A 16,605-nucleotide genomic window follows, 5' to 3' on the forward strand; every position below is an offset into this window, starting at 1 on the left:
TTATCAGAACAAGTGTATCACCTCCTAAGATAACATTTTGAAAAATAAAATTTGATGTTAATAGATTAGATAATAATATGTGGGACTTTGTCAAGCTATCCTGTATGAAAACACATTAGGCACTGCTGTAGAGAGAAGTAGTGTATTGGAAAATAAATGAAGAAATTATCTAGAATGGACACAAGAAAGATGCAGAGATTGAAAATATGAAGGAGGTTTAGTGACCTGGAGCATAGGAGAAAAGGCATACTATGTATTTGGTCAGCTCCTGAAGAAAATGAGATAAATAATGGGGGGCAAATTTTTTTTTTTTTTTTAAGAAATAATAGCTGAGAACTTGAAGAACTGAAGAAAATCAGCGCCATGATTTAAGATGCCCAGCAGACCCCAAGCAGGAATCCTTTCTAGACATACAGTGACTCCAGAACAACAAATATTAAAATCTTAAAAACTAGAGAAAAAGACCTTCAAAGGGGTAATTATGAGAGTGATAGCCAATTAGTCATCAATAATAGTGCAAATCAGAAGAAAGTGATTATTTTCAGTATGCTGGGAAGAAAACTGCCAGTCTAGATGTCTATACCCATCAAAGATGGGTTCTTCATTTTTGTCAGGATTGAAGATTAAATAAATAAATATACAAGCAAAGCCCAGTGAGTTTGCCACCAGACCTTCAATAATGGAATTCTACATTCAGAGAGAGGAGTTTTCAACTGGAAGGTCTGAGATGGTAGAAAGAATGAAGAACAAAGAAAGTGGGAAATATGTATGTGAAACTAAATCTAATTTCAGTTTTGTCTTTTGCAATTAACAAAGATGGAACTAAAATTGAAGAAAATAGTTATGAAGGGATATTCTAAATTTGTTTTCTTTAGGGAGTATTTGACATATTAACTGTCGGTTTTAATGTTTGCATATTAAAATTTGCAAGATTAAAAGATAAAGAATATATTATCTCCAGCCTACTAGAGGAAAAAATAATGGAACAAGAAAAAAATATTCCAAGAGAATACAAGAAAGGGAAAGAAAAAAAGTAGAAAAGGTATAATAAAAAAAGCACAAAGAATGGCTGAATATAAGTCCAAATATTATTAATTATAATAACTATAATAGTACTAAATGTTCAATAGGATAAACAAAAATATATCAAACACATTCTAAACAAAAGCTGGTGAGCTATATTAAAATACAAACTAGGCTTTACGGCCAAAAAATTTACTAGAGATGGGTCACTTCATGCTGATAAAAGTTCAATTCACGTGGAAGATAAGATAGTTTTGAACTTGAATGAGTTTTAGATTTAAATATATGTATCAAAAACTGATAACTTCAAGGAGAAAATGGACAAATTTATCACAGGAAGATTTTAACGTTCATCATAGTATACCTCAGGCAGACATTGATAAATATAACATCAGTTAAAATCTTGCCCTGAAGGGCAGTATACTGCATTCAGGCCTGATACTCAGCTAGTACACGTTCGTTCAGCTGTAACAGTTGTTAATACATTGATACATGTCCATAGTGGTTGAATAGTTACTGCCCCAAGCACATTGAGTGTCTTCCATGGAACCTCCCAGAGTAACCCATTATATGACAACTATAGAGTTAAGAGCTGGCACTGCAAGCTGCCAGCAAACATCTTTCTTGAGAGCTACAGCATCAGTGCTAATTGTTCCTTATCCATGCTAGATACCCTCCCCACCACAAAAAAAATGTATAGGCAAATGCCCAGTGACCATTTGGCTTCCCTTAGTGTGGGGCTGCCTGCCTTTCACAGGCACTCTCCTGGTCATTCTTACATAGTCATTTGTGAGAACTGCAGCCTCGGGAGATCCAGAGAGATGAACAGGGCAGTCCGATGGAAGTAATAACACTACTGCTGGCACCATCCAAACATTAACTCTTGGCATAGTGTGCACTCCCATGACAGAATAGAATCCATGGCAGATGAATGGGGCCTATAGGGATGATATATGGATGTCATCATTCCTGGGAGGGAGATCCCTAATTTTATCATTCCTATTGAATTTCACCATTATTTAGTGGGAAAAGTTTGCTAAAACCCACTAAATACCTGTCCATCATGGGTGTCAGTAACACTCATTTAAGATTTTTTTTCGTCAGAGAAAGCATAAGCAGAGGGAGCAGCAGGCAGAGGGAGAAGCAGACTCCCCACTGAGCAAGGAGCCCAATGTGGGACTCGATTCCAGAACCCTGGGATCATGATCTGAGCTGAAGGCAGACGCTTAACTGACTGAGCCACCCAGGAGTCCCAGCATTCGTTTTATTAATGAAAATGACCACCAGCATAAATCTCAGTAACCAGGAACATTTAGTTGAGGAAACAGAAGCAGAAAGGTCATTAAACACAAGATTTGTACCCTGGCTTATGCTCTTAACTGCTGTATTATATTATTTCTCATCTGGGCTGAAGGATTAGGTCTGATATAATTAAACATATATCAACATTTTTGTGGCTTAGTTATTAATATAATTGAATACATATTTAATATACAAAATTAACAGCAAGCATTATAAGTGTTAAAAAATGTTAATTATACTTACTTCAGCAAAAGCTAAAAAGAGGATTTAGCTCCATGAACAATTCTGTTGATACTGAATAATTTTTTTACTTACAAAGACTCCAAGTTACTGACTACCAATTAATGCGGACATTCGTGGAGGTGCTTTTTGCAATTACCTCTGTCTGTTCATGGTGCAGACAAGGGCATCTGGGTCAAAGAAAAGATTATGGCTATAATTTCCAAAAGTTAATAAATAATGGAAATTAAGTTGATGAGCAACTTAATTAGAACCTTCACTTGGCATACATAATTATAGGTTAGTTTATTTTGAAAATGTTTTCAAATTTTTATTCGTATGTTAATTTATATTACTATTGAACGTTGAACATTTTTAAATATCACCCTTGACTATATGTAACAGCTATCTCCTGCTTGCTTTTTTTTACAAACAAAATGGAAGATTTACAAATTTTCACTTAAAAGGCCACATTTCAAAAGGTTATCATGGAAGTACAGTTTCTCAGTACAATGTGATCATTAGAAATGAATAACAAAAAGATAACTAGAAAAACTTCCATGTGTTTTCAAGTTGAGAAACATTTATAAATAACATGGGCCAAATAAGAAATGATAATGGAAGTTAGAAATATTTAACACTAAATGATAATGAAAGTACCATATGTCTCAAAACTTGTAGGATATAAGTAAAACAGTACTTACTAGGAAAATTGTAGTCATTAATAAACTGGAAAGGAAGACAAGGAAAATTAATGAGCTAAGTATCCATCTCAAGAAATAGAGAATAGTGAAGTGATCTGTAAATAATAGCAAAGTAAGTCTGAAGAAAGCAGAAGGAAGGAAATAAAGTAACAGAGTAGAATTTCAATACAGATACTCAACAGAAAATTTTGTCTTTGAAAAGACAAATAAAAATGAAAAACACATTGATGAAGAGAATCCCCAGGATACCTGGGTGGCTGTCAGTTGAGTGTTCTACTCTTGATTTCGGCTCAGGTCATGGTCTCGTGGTTGTGGGGAATTAAGTCCCACCTAGGGCTCTCAGTGCTGAATCTCCTTGTCCCTCCCCCTCTGCACCACTCCCCGCTCTCCTGCGCTCTCTCTCAATACATAAAATCTTAAAAAAAAAAAAGAATCCCCAAGTAAACAATATTCAGAATGAAAAGGGAACATAACTTCAGATGCAAGAGGTAGAGATTTTAGCTTTCCAGAAGTAGTAAAGTAGGTGGTTTGGGCCAGCCCTTTAACAGACAATAATTAGAAAAGCTAGAAAAAATATAAAATATTTAATGTAAGATATAAAAAGCTTATGTTTGAAGAGACTGGAGAATTAAGGCAGTTAGTAAATTGCAGGGCCAAGATCTACAAAAGGAGGGAAGCCAGAAATGTGAGCCCACCATTTTAGCCAACTGAATTAAGCAGTATGGTAGAAATGAAAAGTGTAGAAAATAAAATAATTAAATCACTACATTAAGATACTGAAGGAAAAATATAGGGTAATTTCAGTAAATGTTGGAAAACCGTTTTATGCAACTGAAAATAATGAAAAAAAAACCCCCAGCAAATTTGAAGTAGAACCTCCTTAATCCAATAATAGGAATCTACCCCCCCCAAAAAAAAAAACAAAACAAATTCCACAGCAAACATTGTACTTAATGATGAAACGGTGAAGGTATTCTTGAAAATCAGGAATGAGAGGAGTGCCTGCTAATATTAACATTTCTATTTAACATTATACTGAAAGTCCTAGCTAGTGTAGTAACAAAGTATTAAAAAAAACAAAGCATTTGTTTGTACATGATAAGATTATTGACAAAGAAAACCTAAAATAACCTATAGATAAAGTATTAAAATAGCAAGATTGATGGATAAATAATTTTAAAATCAATTGCATTTCTGTACACCAACAACAAACAGCAAATTTTTAAAAAGAACATTTACAAAAGCATTAAAAAAGCGTCAGATACCCAGGAATAAATCTAAGAAGATAGGCATGACCCATATGGAGAAAATCTCCATGGTAAATGGAAATACACCATGTATATAGATTGAAAGACTTTGTATTGTAATGATCTCAATTCTATGCAAACTTTTTTTTTTTTTTTAAGATTTTATTTATTTGAGAGGGAGACCAAAGGAGCACAAGTAGGGGAATGGGCAGAGGGAAGAAGAAGAGCGTCAGGGACAAAGAGACTCCCCACTGAGCAGGGAGTCTCAGTCTGGCTTGATCTCTGGGTCCTGGGATCACAACCTGAGCCAGAGTCAGACACTTAACCCACTAAGCCACCCAGGTGCTCTGTATGCAAACTCTTCTATAGATTTATTATAGTCTCAAAATCCGTAGCTGGATTTGTATGTGTGTGTACATAACTTGATTAAGTTGATTCGAAATGTATAAGGATGTTTAAAGGTCCAAGAATTGCTAAGATACTCTTGCTAAGAAAATCTAAAATATGTGGGAAGGTAGACATGTTACTGATGGGATGATTCAGTATTGAATGATATAAATTCTACCGAATTAATTTGTAAAGTCAGTGCATCCCAGTAAAAATACAAGATTTTTTAGTAGGACCTGACATGCCATATCTAAAATTCATTGGAAGACAAAGCATATTATTAGCCCCCGCCCCTGCCGCCCCATTGAGAAAGCATATTAGCCCTTCAAAAAAAAGTTCATAAAGCAATGTTCATCTTGTTTTGCATATGTGAAACCTTTTAGAAATTAAAATAGTATGGTGATGTTGCATAGAATAAGATATAGAATCCAAAAACATAACATATGATAAAGATCACATTTCAAACCAATGAGAAAAGTATAGGCTTTGATATTGGGACAAATGATACTCATTTAAAAAAGTTACAAATCAGGCCATGTACAAAAATAGATTGTATTAAAACAAAGCAATGACTATCAGTTTTATAAATCTCTTACAATGTTTAAGACTCTCCCAGAATCGCCAATTCATTTACTTTGTTTGTTTTAGAGAGGGAGAGTGTAGAGGGTGGCGAGGGAGGGTCAGAGGGAGAGGGAGAGAGAGAATTTTAAGGAGACTCCATGCCCAGCACAGAGGAGCCTGCTCCTCCTGCTGCGGATTCAATTTCACAACCCTGAGATTATGACCTGAGCCGAAAACAAGAGTCGGACACATAACTGACTGAGCCACCAGCACCCGTGATTCATTTACTTTTTTGCACAAAAAGGAGTAAAGTTCATTCTATGACTCTTGTGAGTAACAAAAAGAAATGGCTGTTTATTTATCTTCTAAAATTACAAATACTAATTTGAATATTTTAACTCATGCTGATCAACTAGCACAAAAATCCTTCAGATACTAAATTTTTGAAGTCCAGATATTTCAAAAATGGGTTTATGCAGAGCAGACACTGTTTAAAGGACAATTTCATGATTACTAAATATGGAAAATATTTCAATTTAGATTTTTTCCCTCTCCTACTTTATCTAAAAAGTTTGTTCTGAATAGAAACAAACTTTTGGCTATTTAAAATTCTATCCTGGGGCACCTGGCTGGCTCAGTTGGTAGAGCATGTGACTCTTGATCTTGGGGTTGTGAGTTCGAGCCACACATTGGGTATAGAGATTACTTAAAATTTTTTTTTTTTAAATTCTGTCTCATTTTCATCTTAGATGTACAAATTCCATTTGTTATTGGAACTATAAATTGGGAAGGCCTTCAGTTTCCACGACTCAGGATTTCATTTGCTAGATCTGAATCTGAAAGATCAGTGCCCACAGAAACCTAAGACTTAAATAAAAGACAGTTGATTTTCAGAAATCAAAATGGGGCTTATAAAAGGTTTATAATAATATAACTTTGTAATAGGAAGGGGCTGAAACAAGAGACAATACTAAAAACTGTAAAGGAAAAGATTAAGTTTGATTATATCTAACTGGTTTGGTAGGGTATATGCCAAACTTTTTTCAGTACATTTTAATAGATACTGATAAATATATAATTTTGTCATATATGACTTTTTTTTCCTAAGTTGCCTCATCTATGCATGTTATTTTTACAACCAGCTTTTCTCATTTAAAAATATGTTTTGGGGGCACCAAGGTGGCTCAGTTGGTTAGGTGTCTGACTCTTGCTTTCTGCTTTCTCATGAGATAGAGCCCTGCATTGGGCTCCACGCTGAGCATGGAGCCTGTTTGGGACTCTCTCCCTCTTCTCTGCTTCTCCCCATCGCCACCCCCCAGCACTCTCTTACACATGCTCACTCTCTCTCTCTCTCTCTCTCAAAAAAAAAAAAATGTTTTGGAGTTCTTTCATATCCATATGAAACTATCCGTATCTTTTTAAATGTTGCACCATATTGCAAAGTGTTACATACCATGGCTTATATAATCAATCGTTCCTTCTTTCATGTACATTTAGGTTACTTTTTGATTTCTCATTATGGTGAGGTGTATCTTTATATATGATTCTTTGTATTTATAAATGATTATTTCTTTAGATTAAATTCCCAGGAAAAATTGCTGAGTCAAAAGGTACACACATTTAAAAGTTTGGTAGATACGGGTACTCTCCAAACCTAAGCTGTATCAGTTTATGCTCCACCATAATGTTTGAGAGTACCATTTCCTACTATTGCCAAGAACAGATAGTTTCAATCTTGTAAATATTTGCTTCTAACATGGACAAAAAAAAGTTATTCATTACAGTTTGTGTAATTATAAATAAGTGAATATCAATAATAAGAGAATGCTAGAAAACTAAAGGGAAATATATCCTTTGCTTTCAGGTCAGTGCTGACTGTTGCTTGTGAACAGACTGAAGTTCTGCTTTTTGACCCTATATCTTCAAAGCACATAAAAACACTTTCTGAAGCTCATGAAGATTGTGTAAATAATATCAGGTTAGTATTTTAGTGAAATAGTGAAGTTTATTAGTGTGACACAAAATATTCTCATTTGGAAGTTAATGAAAATTTGTAATGTCTTGCCCAGCAGTGCTAGATACGTATTTGTGATTTGTGAATTTTATCCCTTATGAAACTTATTCCTTTAATTACAAAACTTGGTATTAACCATTTTGGATTAGAATCTTTCTGAAATGTATTTTTTACTTCCATATGATTTTACCTTTTCTCTTCATATATCAGGGTCATCATTATGAACCTCAGCCATGTATTATGATAGTCCTGCAATGTCTTTGGGCTAATGATCTGTGTAGAATTATGGCAGTCCCATTGCTAAGCCTCTCTTACCCCTGTCCCCCAAATCCAAACTGTTGAGGGGAAAAAACACATACGCACAGAGAACTTCTTTCTAAAAGCATGTTGGAAGCACCTTAAATTCTCAATAATGTGGGAAGTAAGTAACAGTTGAAAGCTTGGTGGATTAATATGCAGTCATTAAAATGATGGTCACAGGGACTACATATCAACATTGACAAATGCTTGGGGCAGTATATGTTAAAATCATGATAAAAATTGTTACAAATATGACATGATGCAGAAGATAAGGAAATATTTTTCAATGCTAACATGGGGTGGGTTAGAATGAATGGATGATGAGTAATTTTCTGTTTTTTAAACATTATGTAATAAGATTATATTCATTTTATACTGAATCCTTTAAATGTTCAAAAAAAAGAAATAGGGAAATTACTTCTAGTTACGGTAACGTACTGAATTTTGGTGTAACCTCTATGCTCCAAACACATAGAACGACAGATTAAATAGCACAAAAGATACAGCCATGCTTTGAAACAACATAAACATTTTTGTGAGCCATAAATGGAACACAGACACAAGCTGTTATAGGGCTAAAACCACAAACCCACTGGGTTTTGAGTCTGGTACTGACGTGTAGTGGTTTTAGTTTCTGTCAAGAATCAAAAGTACTAAAGTGCTTCATATGAGGCAGAAACCAGAGCCAAAAGTACTACACAATGCATTGGCTAGAATGCCTGTCCCATTTGTGAAAGGCTAAAAAAAAGGGAAAAGCTATTCACTACCTGAGGCCATGGATTTTGGCTGATTAAGACACAACATCATGGCCAGGAATTCAATGAAGCCATTACTGAGTCAGTGACTGAATATTTATGTGTGATAGCTCCAATCTCATCATGAAACTGAAGGCCTTAATGTCATTATAAGGCCTAATTGTGGATTAGGGGTTCAGAAATCCAAGTGGGGGCAATTATAAAACCATTAAATAGGAAAGAGAGGAAAAAATAATTAAAAACCTTTCTTACTTAAAATAAGCCTATAACCAAAATTCTAAGACTCATGAAGACATCTAATATTAATATCATAACAAATTCAGCAACTAAAACAAGCATATTTTCTGGATGAAATTAATTTTATGGAGTAGTCCAACAAAGACTTTATTTTTAAAAATAAATTATTTATTTTTTTTTGACTAGGTAATACATGCACGTGGTACAAAATTCAAAGGTACAAAAGGGTAAACAGTGAAAAGTAAGTCTGTCTCCCACCTCTGTCCCCTAGCCACCCAGTTCCCCTCCCCAGAGGCAACCACTATACCAATTTCTTGCTATCCTTTTTGAGATAGTCTATGCATGTACAAGCATATACACACACACATACATACACTTTTATATAAATGGTAGCATTCTACACACACAATTATATACCTTGGCTTTTCCATTTAGTAACATATTTAGAGATCATTCCATATTAGTAGCTATGGATGATCTTACTCTTTTTAACGGCTGCATAGTATTCCATTGATTGGAAGAAACTTTAAAGCATTTTTAGGATGCTCAAAGAAATAAGTTAATTGATACTTTCCATTTAAAGAGAACTCAAAATTATGAAACAGAAGAAACGCAACAAGAGCAGGTTAATGTGGAAAAGAACCAACTACAACTCTTAGAAGTTAAAAATGTACTTAGTATATAAAAAACTTAAAAGATGGGATAAATTTTATCCTTTACACCGCTGATGAGAGAATTAATGGGTTCGAAAATACTAAGAGTACTTAAAAGACATAGGGGATTAATTGAGAGTGTCCAGTATATATATAATAAGAATTACAGAAAAAGAAGATGCAGAGATTGGTGGAGAACTAATTTTTGAAGACACAAAGGCGGAGAATTTTTAGCATTAAAGAAGGTCCTGAATCCTCGAATCAAAAGTAGACCCTAGAGTGTCAGGTAGGTTAAATAAAGATAAATATACATTTAGACAGATTGTAGTAAAACTTTAGAATATCAAAGGAAAAGAGAAAATCTTAAAAGCCACCAAAGTTAGAAGGCAGATTACCTACAGAGGTATAATTCAACATTATAACAGAAGGTTTCTCATCAGCAACAGTTGATGCTAGGAGATTATGAAGTAGTAGCTTAAATACTAAGGGAAAATAATGCCCAGTGCCATATCATATCCAGGTAAACTGTTATTACATAATGAAGAATTTAATTAGGTGAAATGATAAATGTTATTAATTATTAATAGCAGAAAGATAATTAGGTTTTTGGGGGGAGTACATTTAAAACAGTTAAAACTAAAGTCTAGGTTTATTTTCTGGTAGTAACATTAAAAAGGAAAAAATATGAAATTAATTTTTAGTAATGTTTTATTTACCCCAGTAGGACTAAAATATCATTTCAACATGTAATCATTAAAAAATTTATTGAGATATTTTAGTTTCATTTTTTAATGTTAAATTTTCAAAATCCAGTGTTTTAACACTTAGAGCACAACCCAGTTCAGACTGGCCACATATCAAGGATTGAAAAGCCACATGTAGCTAATGGCTACCAAACTGGACAGTGTAGCTTTAAATAGTAACAACAAATAGGTTGTGTGTAATATGGTAAGGTTCGTGTCATGTTCAGGAAGAAGATAGAAATATTAAGTAATTTCAGACTCTTTCAGAACAATATTAATTAAATATATACAATGAAAAAAATACTAAATTAAAGATAACTAAAATAGTAGACAAAGTATAGCTAGCTTCCAAAACAGAAGTGGGAGAGGGAATATTGAAAACATGATCAGTTCAGTGGAAGATGGGAAAGCTTAAAAACGTAAAAAAATAAATAAAACAAAGGAAAGGGATGGTAAGTAGAAAACAAGAAGTAGAAATAGACCCAGTATATGAGTAGTTCACAGTAAGTATAAATGAATTGATCTTCATTAAAAGACGTGGAGACAGCAATTTGAATAAAAACCACAATCATCTGTATATTCATTATAGAGATACCAAAACTAAAACTGCCCAAAAATGGGAAAAGAAAACTAATGTAGATTATCATTATTGGACAGATGGAAGACTAAAGACTTTAATAAGGATAAAGTGAAACAGTACATATTAATAAAAGGAAAAATCAACTAAGAACATAAAATAATGATGAACTTTTGTATTTAACTTGAAATTTGTATATTTAAAATAAACCCAAAAAAAACCAAAAACAATACAGATAAGGAATTACAAGTCTATAATCATAGTTAGAGATTTTAATACACTTCCATCCCAAACTCGTAAATCAAGTAGATAAAAATTAAGCTATAGAATATTTTAAAATATCTTAGACAACCTTTCTACTAAAAATAGAAATGCAGGATAAGATTTTTTAAATATATTTTTTAAATGTATAGTTGATCTGATAAGAAAGAAAGGAATCCTAGGGCCAAAAATGAAGTAGATGCTAGAATGCAAAGAAGTAAACAGGTATTCAGCTGGCTTTTACCCTGGAGGCATCTGCCAAATGCGGGTGACCTTGAGCTTCTGTTTCAATATGTATAAGGAGTTACAGTGGACAGGAGAGTTAATTCTATGGCCAGTTGAAGATGAGAAGTCTAGTAGAAAACTGCATAAGGCTGGGACTCCAAAGAGCTATACTTACAGCATAAAGGTGATCTAGAAACATACCACCTTGTTCATGTAGACTATGACATTGGTAGAGGGTTGTCAGAAAATCTCTCAGTGAATGTCTGACCACAAGTCAGTCTTCATGCATGTGTGGGGCCGAAATTCACACTACCATATGGTCCAAAACCATCTAGCCAGCAATTTTAAATTGGATGCAGGTTGATAGTACTGCCAGGTACCTGCAAAAACAAATACAAATCTTCTCTGGGGAACAAAACTCAGTATCATAAAGAAGTCAGTTCTTTCCAGATTAGTCTCTAAATTTAGTGCAGTTTTAATCAAAATACCAACAGGGTTTGTTTTTTTTTTAACTTAAAAATTCATATTGAAAAAAAAAAAAAAATTCATATTGAATAGTCAAGTGCCAAGAATATCAATCTTGAAGGAGACTAAGATGGTAGTCTTCCAGATATCAAACGCAGTCTTAGGACAGGGATAGATTAAGTGCCTAATAAAATGGAGTAGAACTTCCAGAAACAGACCCATGCATATATGGAAATCTAATAGATGACTGCAGGGGCATTACAAATCAGTGGCAGGGAAAATGGAAAAGAGAGAATTGGTTATATACATGAAATAACTGCAAGTTAAAGACCTAATTATGAAAGCAAACCATTAAAACTTTAGAAGAAATATAGAATATATTTATGTTCTAAAGATGAGAAAGGATTTTTTTTTTTTAAGATTTTATTTATTTGACAGAGAGAGACACAACAAGAGAGGGAACACAAGCAGGGGGAATGGGAGAGGGAGAAGCAGGCTTCCCGCCAAGCAGAGAGGCCAATGTGGGGCTCGATCCCAGGACCCTGGGATCGTGACCTGAGCTGAAGGCAGACGCTTAACGACTGAGCCACCCAGGTGCCCCGAGAAAGGATTTTTTAAGATACAAAAAACACAGATCATTAAAGGATTGCTAACTTCAACTGCATTAAAATTGAAAACTTCCTTCTAACCAAAGACATAACAGTGTGAGAAGATAAGCTATAGGTGGGTGGGAGAAGATATTTTCAATGCACATAGCCAAAGAAGGATTAGTATGCAGGATATGTAAGACAATTACCCTGGAGCAAAATAGGCAGAGAATCATATAAGAGAAGGTAAAATGAGCAATAAATATGGAAAAATTTTCAAGCTTCCTAGTTATCATGAAAATGCAAATAAAAATAAACAATGAAGAAATACTAAGTATTGGCAAAGATGTTGAGAAGTAGAAACCCTTGGACATTGATGGCGTATAATTGGTAAAATTATTTTGAAGAGCAATTCAGCAATATCTGGTAAAATTAAAGATCAAACAGATTTTTAAGAAATTAAGGCACGTGTAAATAAGGAGATGTGTAAAGAAGGTTCATTATAGCATCATTAGTAATAAAAGTTGGAAACACATCTCCATCAAGAGGAAGATAAATTCCTGTATACTCATACAATGGAATACTATACATCAGTTAAAATAAATGAACTAGAAGCATCAGCATCTGAGATACATTTCAGAAATTCAAGGTTGAGCCAGAAAAGCAAATTATAGAATGAGCTATACAGTGTGATACCATTTATATAAAGTCTGAAAATATACAAACATAAGTTTGATGAGGGTATGTATTTGTCTATTTGTTCTCTGCTCTGTTCGCAGCACCTAGAACTGTGCCTAGCACATAGTGGGTGCTAATTAAATATTTATGGAATAAATTGAATGCAAAACAAAACTATACATTGTTTATGGATACATACTTGAATCTCATGGTATTAAAAACTTGCATGGGGAGTGACAAATTTTGGATAGTGGTTCCCTTTGGAGAGGGAGGGAGGGGAATGGGATCGGGGAGGGATATTCAGGGTGCTTCAGTTGTGTTTATAATGTTCAGAAGAATCTGAAAGATAACAAAATGTTAAAATTTGATAAAGCTGGGTGGTGGGTATCACAGGTTTTTGTTATATTCTTCATAGTTTTCTCTATGTTTTTAATATTTTACAATTTAAAATTTTCTTACCTCAAAAAGATGTGTTATTTGCCCCTACTCAGAATGATCTCTGACTAATCTACTGTTAGAATTTGTTCTTTATCAATGTCAGCTCTCATTTGCTGTTATCAGTGTGTCTGCTTTAGTACCCCACACCTACAGATTTGAATTTGGTTATCTCTTGGTTTGAAAACCAGGTTTTGAAGCTTTTTTAGAGGTACATATCACTTAAGAGTTTTGCGTGAGGATCGGAGGGGTCCTCTGGCATGAGCTTAAGTGTGCATTACTTATTAATATTAAATTTTTGAGTGCCTACATATGCCAAACCTTTTGTGAAGCACTTTTCATACAATATTAATTCTCACAGTATCCTTATGTGAAACAGATATTGTATTCATTTTAAGGAATGAAGAAATTGCAGCTCAGATAAAGAGATTTGCTCAATATCTTTAATACGTAGCAAGTGGTAGAGCTGGAATTCATGCTCAGTTCAATTAGACCACCTCACTGTACTATTCAGAGATGTGGGCATGCATTTCCTAGATAGTGATTTTACACATACTTAGTAATGTCTTCTAGTTCATTTCTTGGTTTTTTAAGGTTTGCTTATCTTATAAAATAAAAATATTGATAGTTGGGAAGGGTATTTTCTGTTGCTTCATACTTTGGGAAAGTAAGGGAAAAATATGTAACTTAAATTCTTAAGCCCATTATACAGGCTTACTTCTCATTCATGAGGGTTCTGTATATGGATTTAAGAGTCCATTTAATAATCAAGGCCCCCCCCAGGTATGAGATTACAAGGGCAGTTGAGATTATCATAAGTATTCAGTGCCTCTTTAAATATTCCAGGATCTACTTTTCCCTCCCACTGTCTTTGTTGGTCTTTTCCTGATTGGTATATTTCAAACACTATAATGTAAATGCAGTGCTCATCACTGGGAACATGAAATTTCTTATCTTGCAAAGGATGTGGAATTTCACAAAACCCTGAGAGTGATATTAGAAACTAGTCAATTACATATAAAATCATTGGCAAATAAGGATCTGATTGAGTTAGACTGGTTATCAATTAAAAGGAAATGACAGAAATGAGGACATGCTATTCAGAGAATTCAGAGAATTATGTGAATATCTCATGGGACTAAGGAAAGGCCCTTGGGAAAATGGATAAAGCCCTTGAAGTTTATACAGAAATGACTCTCTTTTTTAATTATAGTATAAAACTCAAATATGAAGTAAGGGTGTTATATTTTGCTCTCATAATTTTATTGGAAAGATTATGCAGGAAAACCCAAACATTTAATTTATTCTTATTCTATGAATTTGCATATGTTTATATAAATGTAAAATAAATGTTAAAAATTATTATGACTTTTAGTTTTTAGATAAAGACAACACTTTCTTTCCCTTCCCCTGAGATGTTGGTACCTGTTTTAAAGAAATTCTATTTCAATTGCTGTTATCCTTCACCAGTTATCCTCTGATACTGAAGACTTCAATTTATCCAGATGTCCAGTTTACCCAGAACTATTATAGTCATATGTTGGGGTTTGATGGGAACATATGGAGCAGTTTTATCATTCATAAACTCATAGATTTCAGAGTGTATGGAGTGTTTCCTGTTTATTAGAGACTATGGAGTTAAAAACATTTTACAGTCATTAACTTATTAGGCTAGACTGAGTTTTAATTTGAGAAGATTGAGCCAGATCTCCAAGAATTTGTCTAACACTTTACATTCTCTGCATTGCTTGCTTTAGTATAAGAATTGTGGGTACTTTAACTGGTCTCCTAATCTACATTCTTAGTTTTCTATAATTTATCTATTCTCTTCACCAATGATTCTTCAATACCAAGATTTTTAACAGGTAAAATTTTGAGGCAAAATGAGAAAACTAAAGTGAAAGTGTTGAATTTTTCATTAAGGTAAATTTATTCAATTCAAATTATTAGCTTTTATTCCAAGATTATATTCTTTGTACATTATTGGTATTAAAATATTTTCCATGCAACAATGGTAATTTTTCAATGGCCTTATTGATAAAAATTTTAAAACTGATCCCCCACTTCATTTTATTTTTTATGAAAATCCAAGAGTTTTGGAAACTAGCTACCTCAGAGATCTTCTTGAAACTCTTACCTAATCATTTCATTTTCTTGCCTAAAGCCTTTAGGGTGGACCACTGTGGCCTAAGGTGGTATAATGCCACTGGGGTTTTGTTTTTTTGTTTTTTTTAAAAGATTTTATTTATTTGATAGAGAGAGACACAGCGAGAGAGGGAACACAAGCAGGGGGAGTGGCAGAGGGAGAAGCAGGCTTCCCGCGGAGCAGAGAGCCCGATGCGGGGCTCGATCCCAGGACCCTGGGATCAGGACCTGAGCCAGAGGCAGATGCTCAACAACTGAGCCACCCAGGCGCCCCGCCACTGGGGTTTTGAATCCTTATGTGCATTAAGTATTTTCTGTAGACTAAATAAAGTACCTTATTTTTTCCCTAAATTTTTTAAATGTAAGAAGATGCTCTATGATGATGATCAGTTTATTTTAAAAGTTTGACTTTCCAGTTGCCTTTTGTCATGGTGTGTTTTTTTTTTTTTAAAGATTTTATTTATTTATTTGAGAGAGAGAGAATGAGAGAAAGCACATGAGAGGGGGGGAGGGTCAGAGGGAGAAGCAGACTCCCCGCTGAGCAGGGAGCCCGCTGAGCAGGGAGCCTGATGCGGGACTCGATCCCAGGACTCCAGGATCATGACCTGAGCTGAAGGCAGTCGCTTAACCAACTGAGCCACCCAGGCGCCGTGTCATGGTTGTTTTTTCAGTCGTTTAATTCCTGTCAGGAAGTCATTAAAATATTATTACTTTAAAAAGCCTAATCAGTAAAGATAAAACCGTAGGGGAAAAAAAATGGACTTGACAATTTTGATTAGTAAAAATTTTGATATAGTAAGAAAATATATAAACCACATAATAAGATAAAAGTATATATGGAAAATATATTCAACACACTGTCTTTTTTTTTCAACATACTGTCTTTGAAAAACTGAGGTATATCATCTTTAAAGAGAATTTATAACTCTAATAAAAATAATACAGCAGTAGGAAAATCAGTAAGGAATATGAATAGCAATTCACAAGAGAAAATAATCTTCCAATTAATATGAAAAGTGTTGAACTTTACTAAAAATAAAAGTTTCAATTTAAGATTTTTTTTTTTCCCCTGGCACTTAGCAGAATT

General features: G+C 34.0%; 1 protein-coding gene across 1 annotated transcript in view; it reads left to right on the forward strand.

Annotated features, from left to right (window-relative positions):
* The window catches only part of DCAF10 (DDB1 and CUL4 associated factor 10), a 40,744-nt gene that overhangs the window by 3,565 nt on the left and 20,574 nt on the right, over positions 1-16,605 (forward strand). The window contains exon 2 of the mRNA XM_021691229.1: positions 7,308-7,421. Within this exon, the coding sequence (XP_021546904.1) occupies positions 7,308-7,421 (114 nt within the window). The remainder of the gene's footprint in view (positions 1-7,307; positions 7,422-16,605) is intronic.

The sequence above is a fragment of the Neomonachus schauinslandi genome, chromosome 13 (genome assembly GCF_002201575.2).
Source record: "Neomonachus schauinslandi chromosome 13, ASM220157v2, whole genome shotgun sequence".
Classification (NCBI taxonomy): Eukaryota; Metazoa; Chordata; class Mammalia; order Carnivora; family Phocidae; genus Neomonachus; species Neomonachus schauinslandi.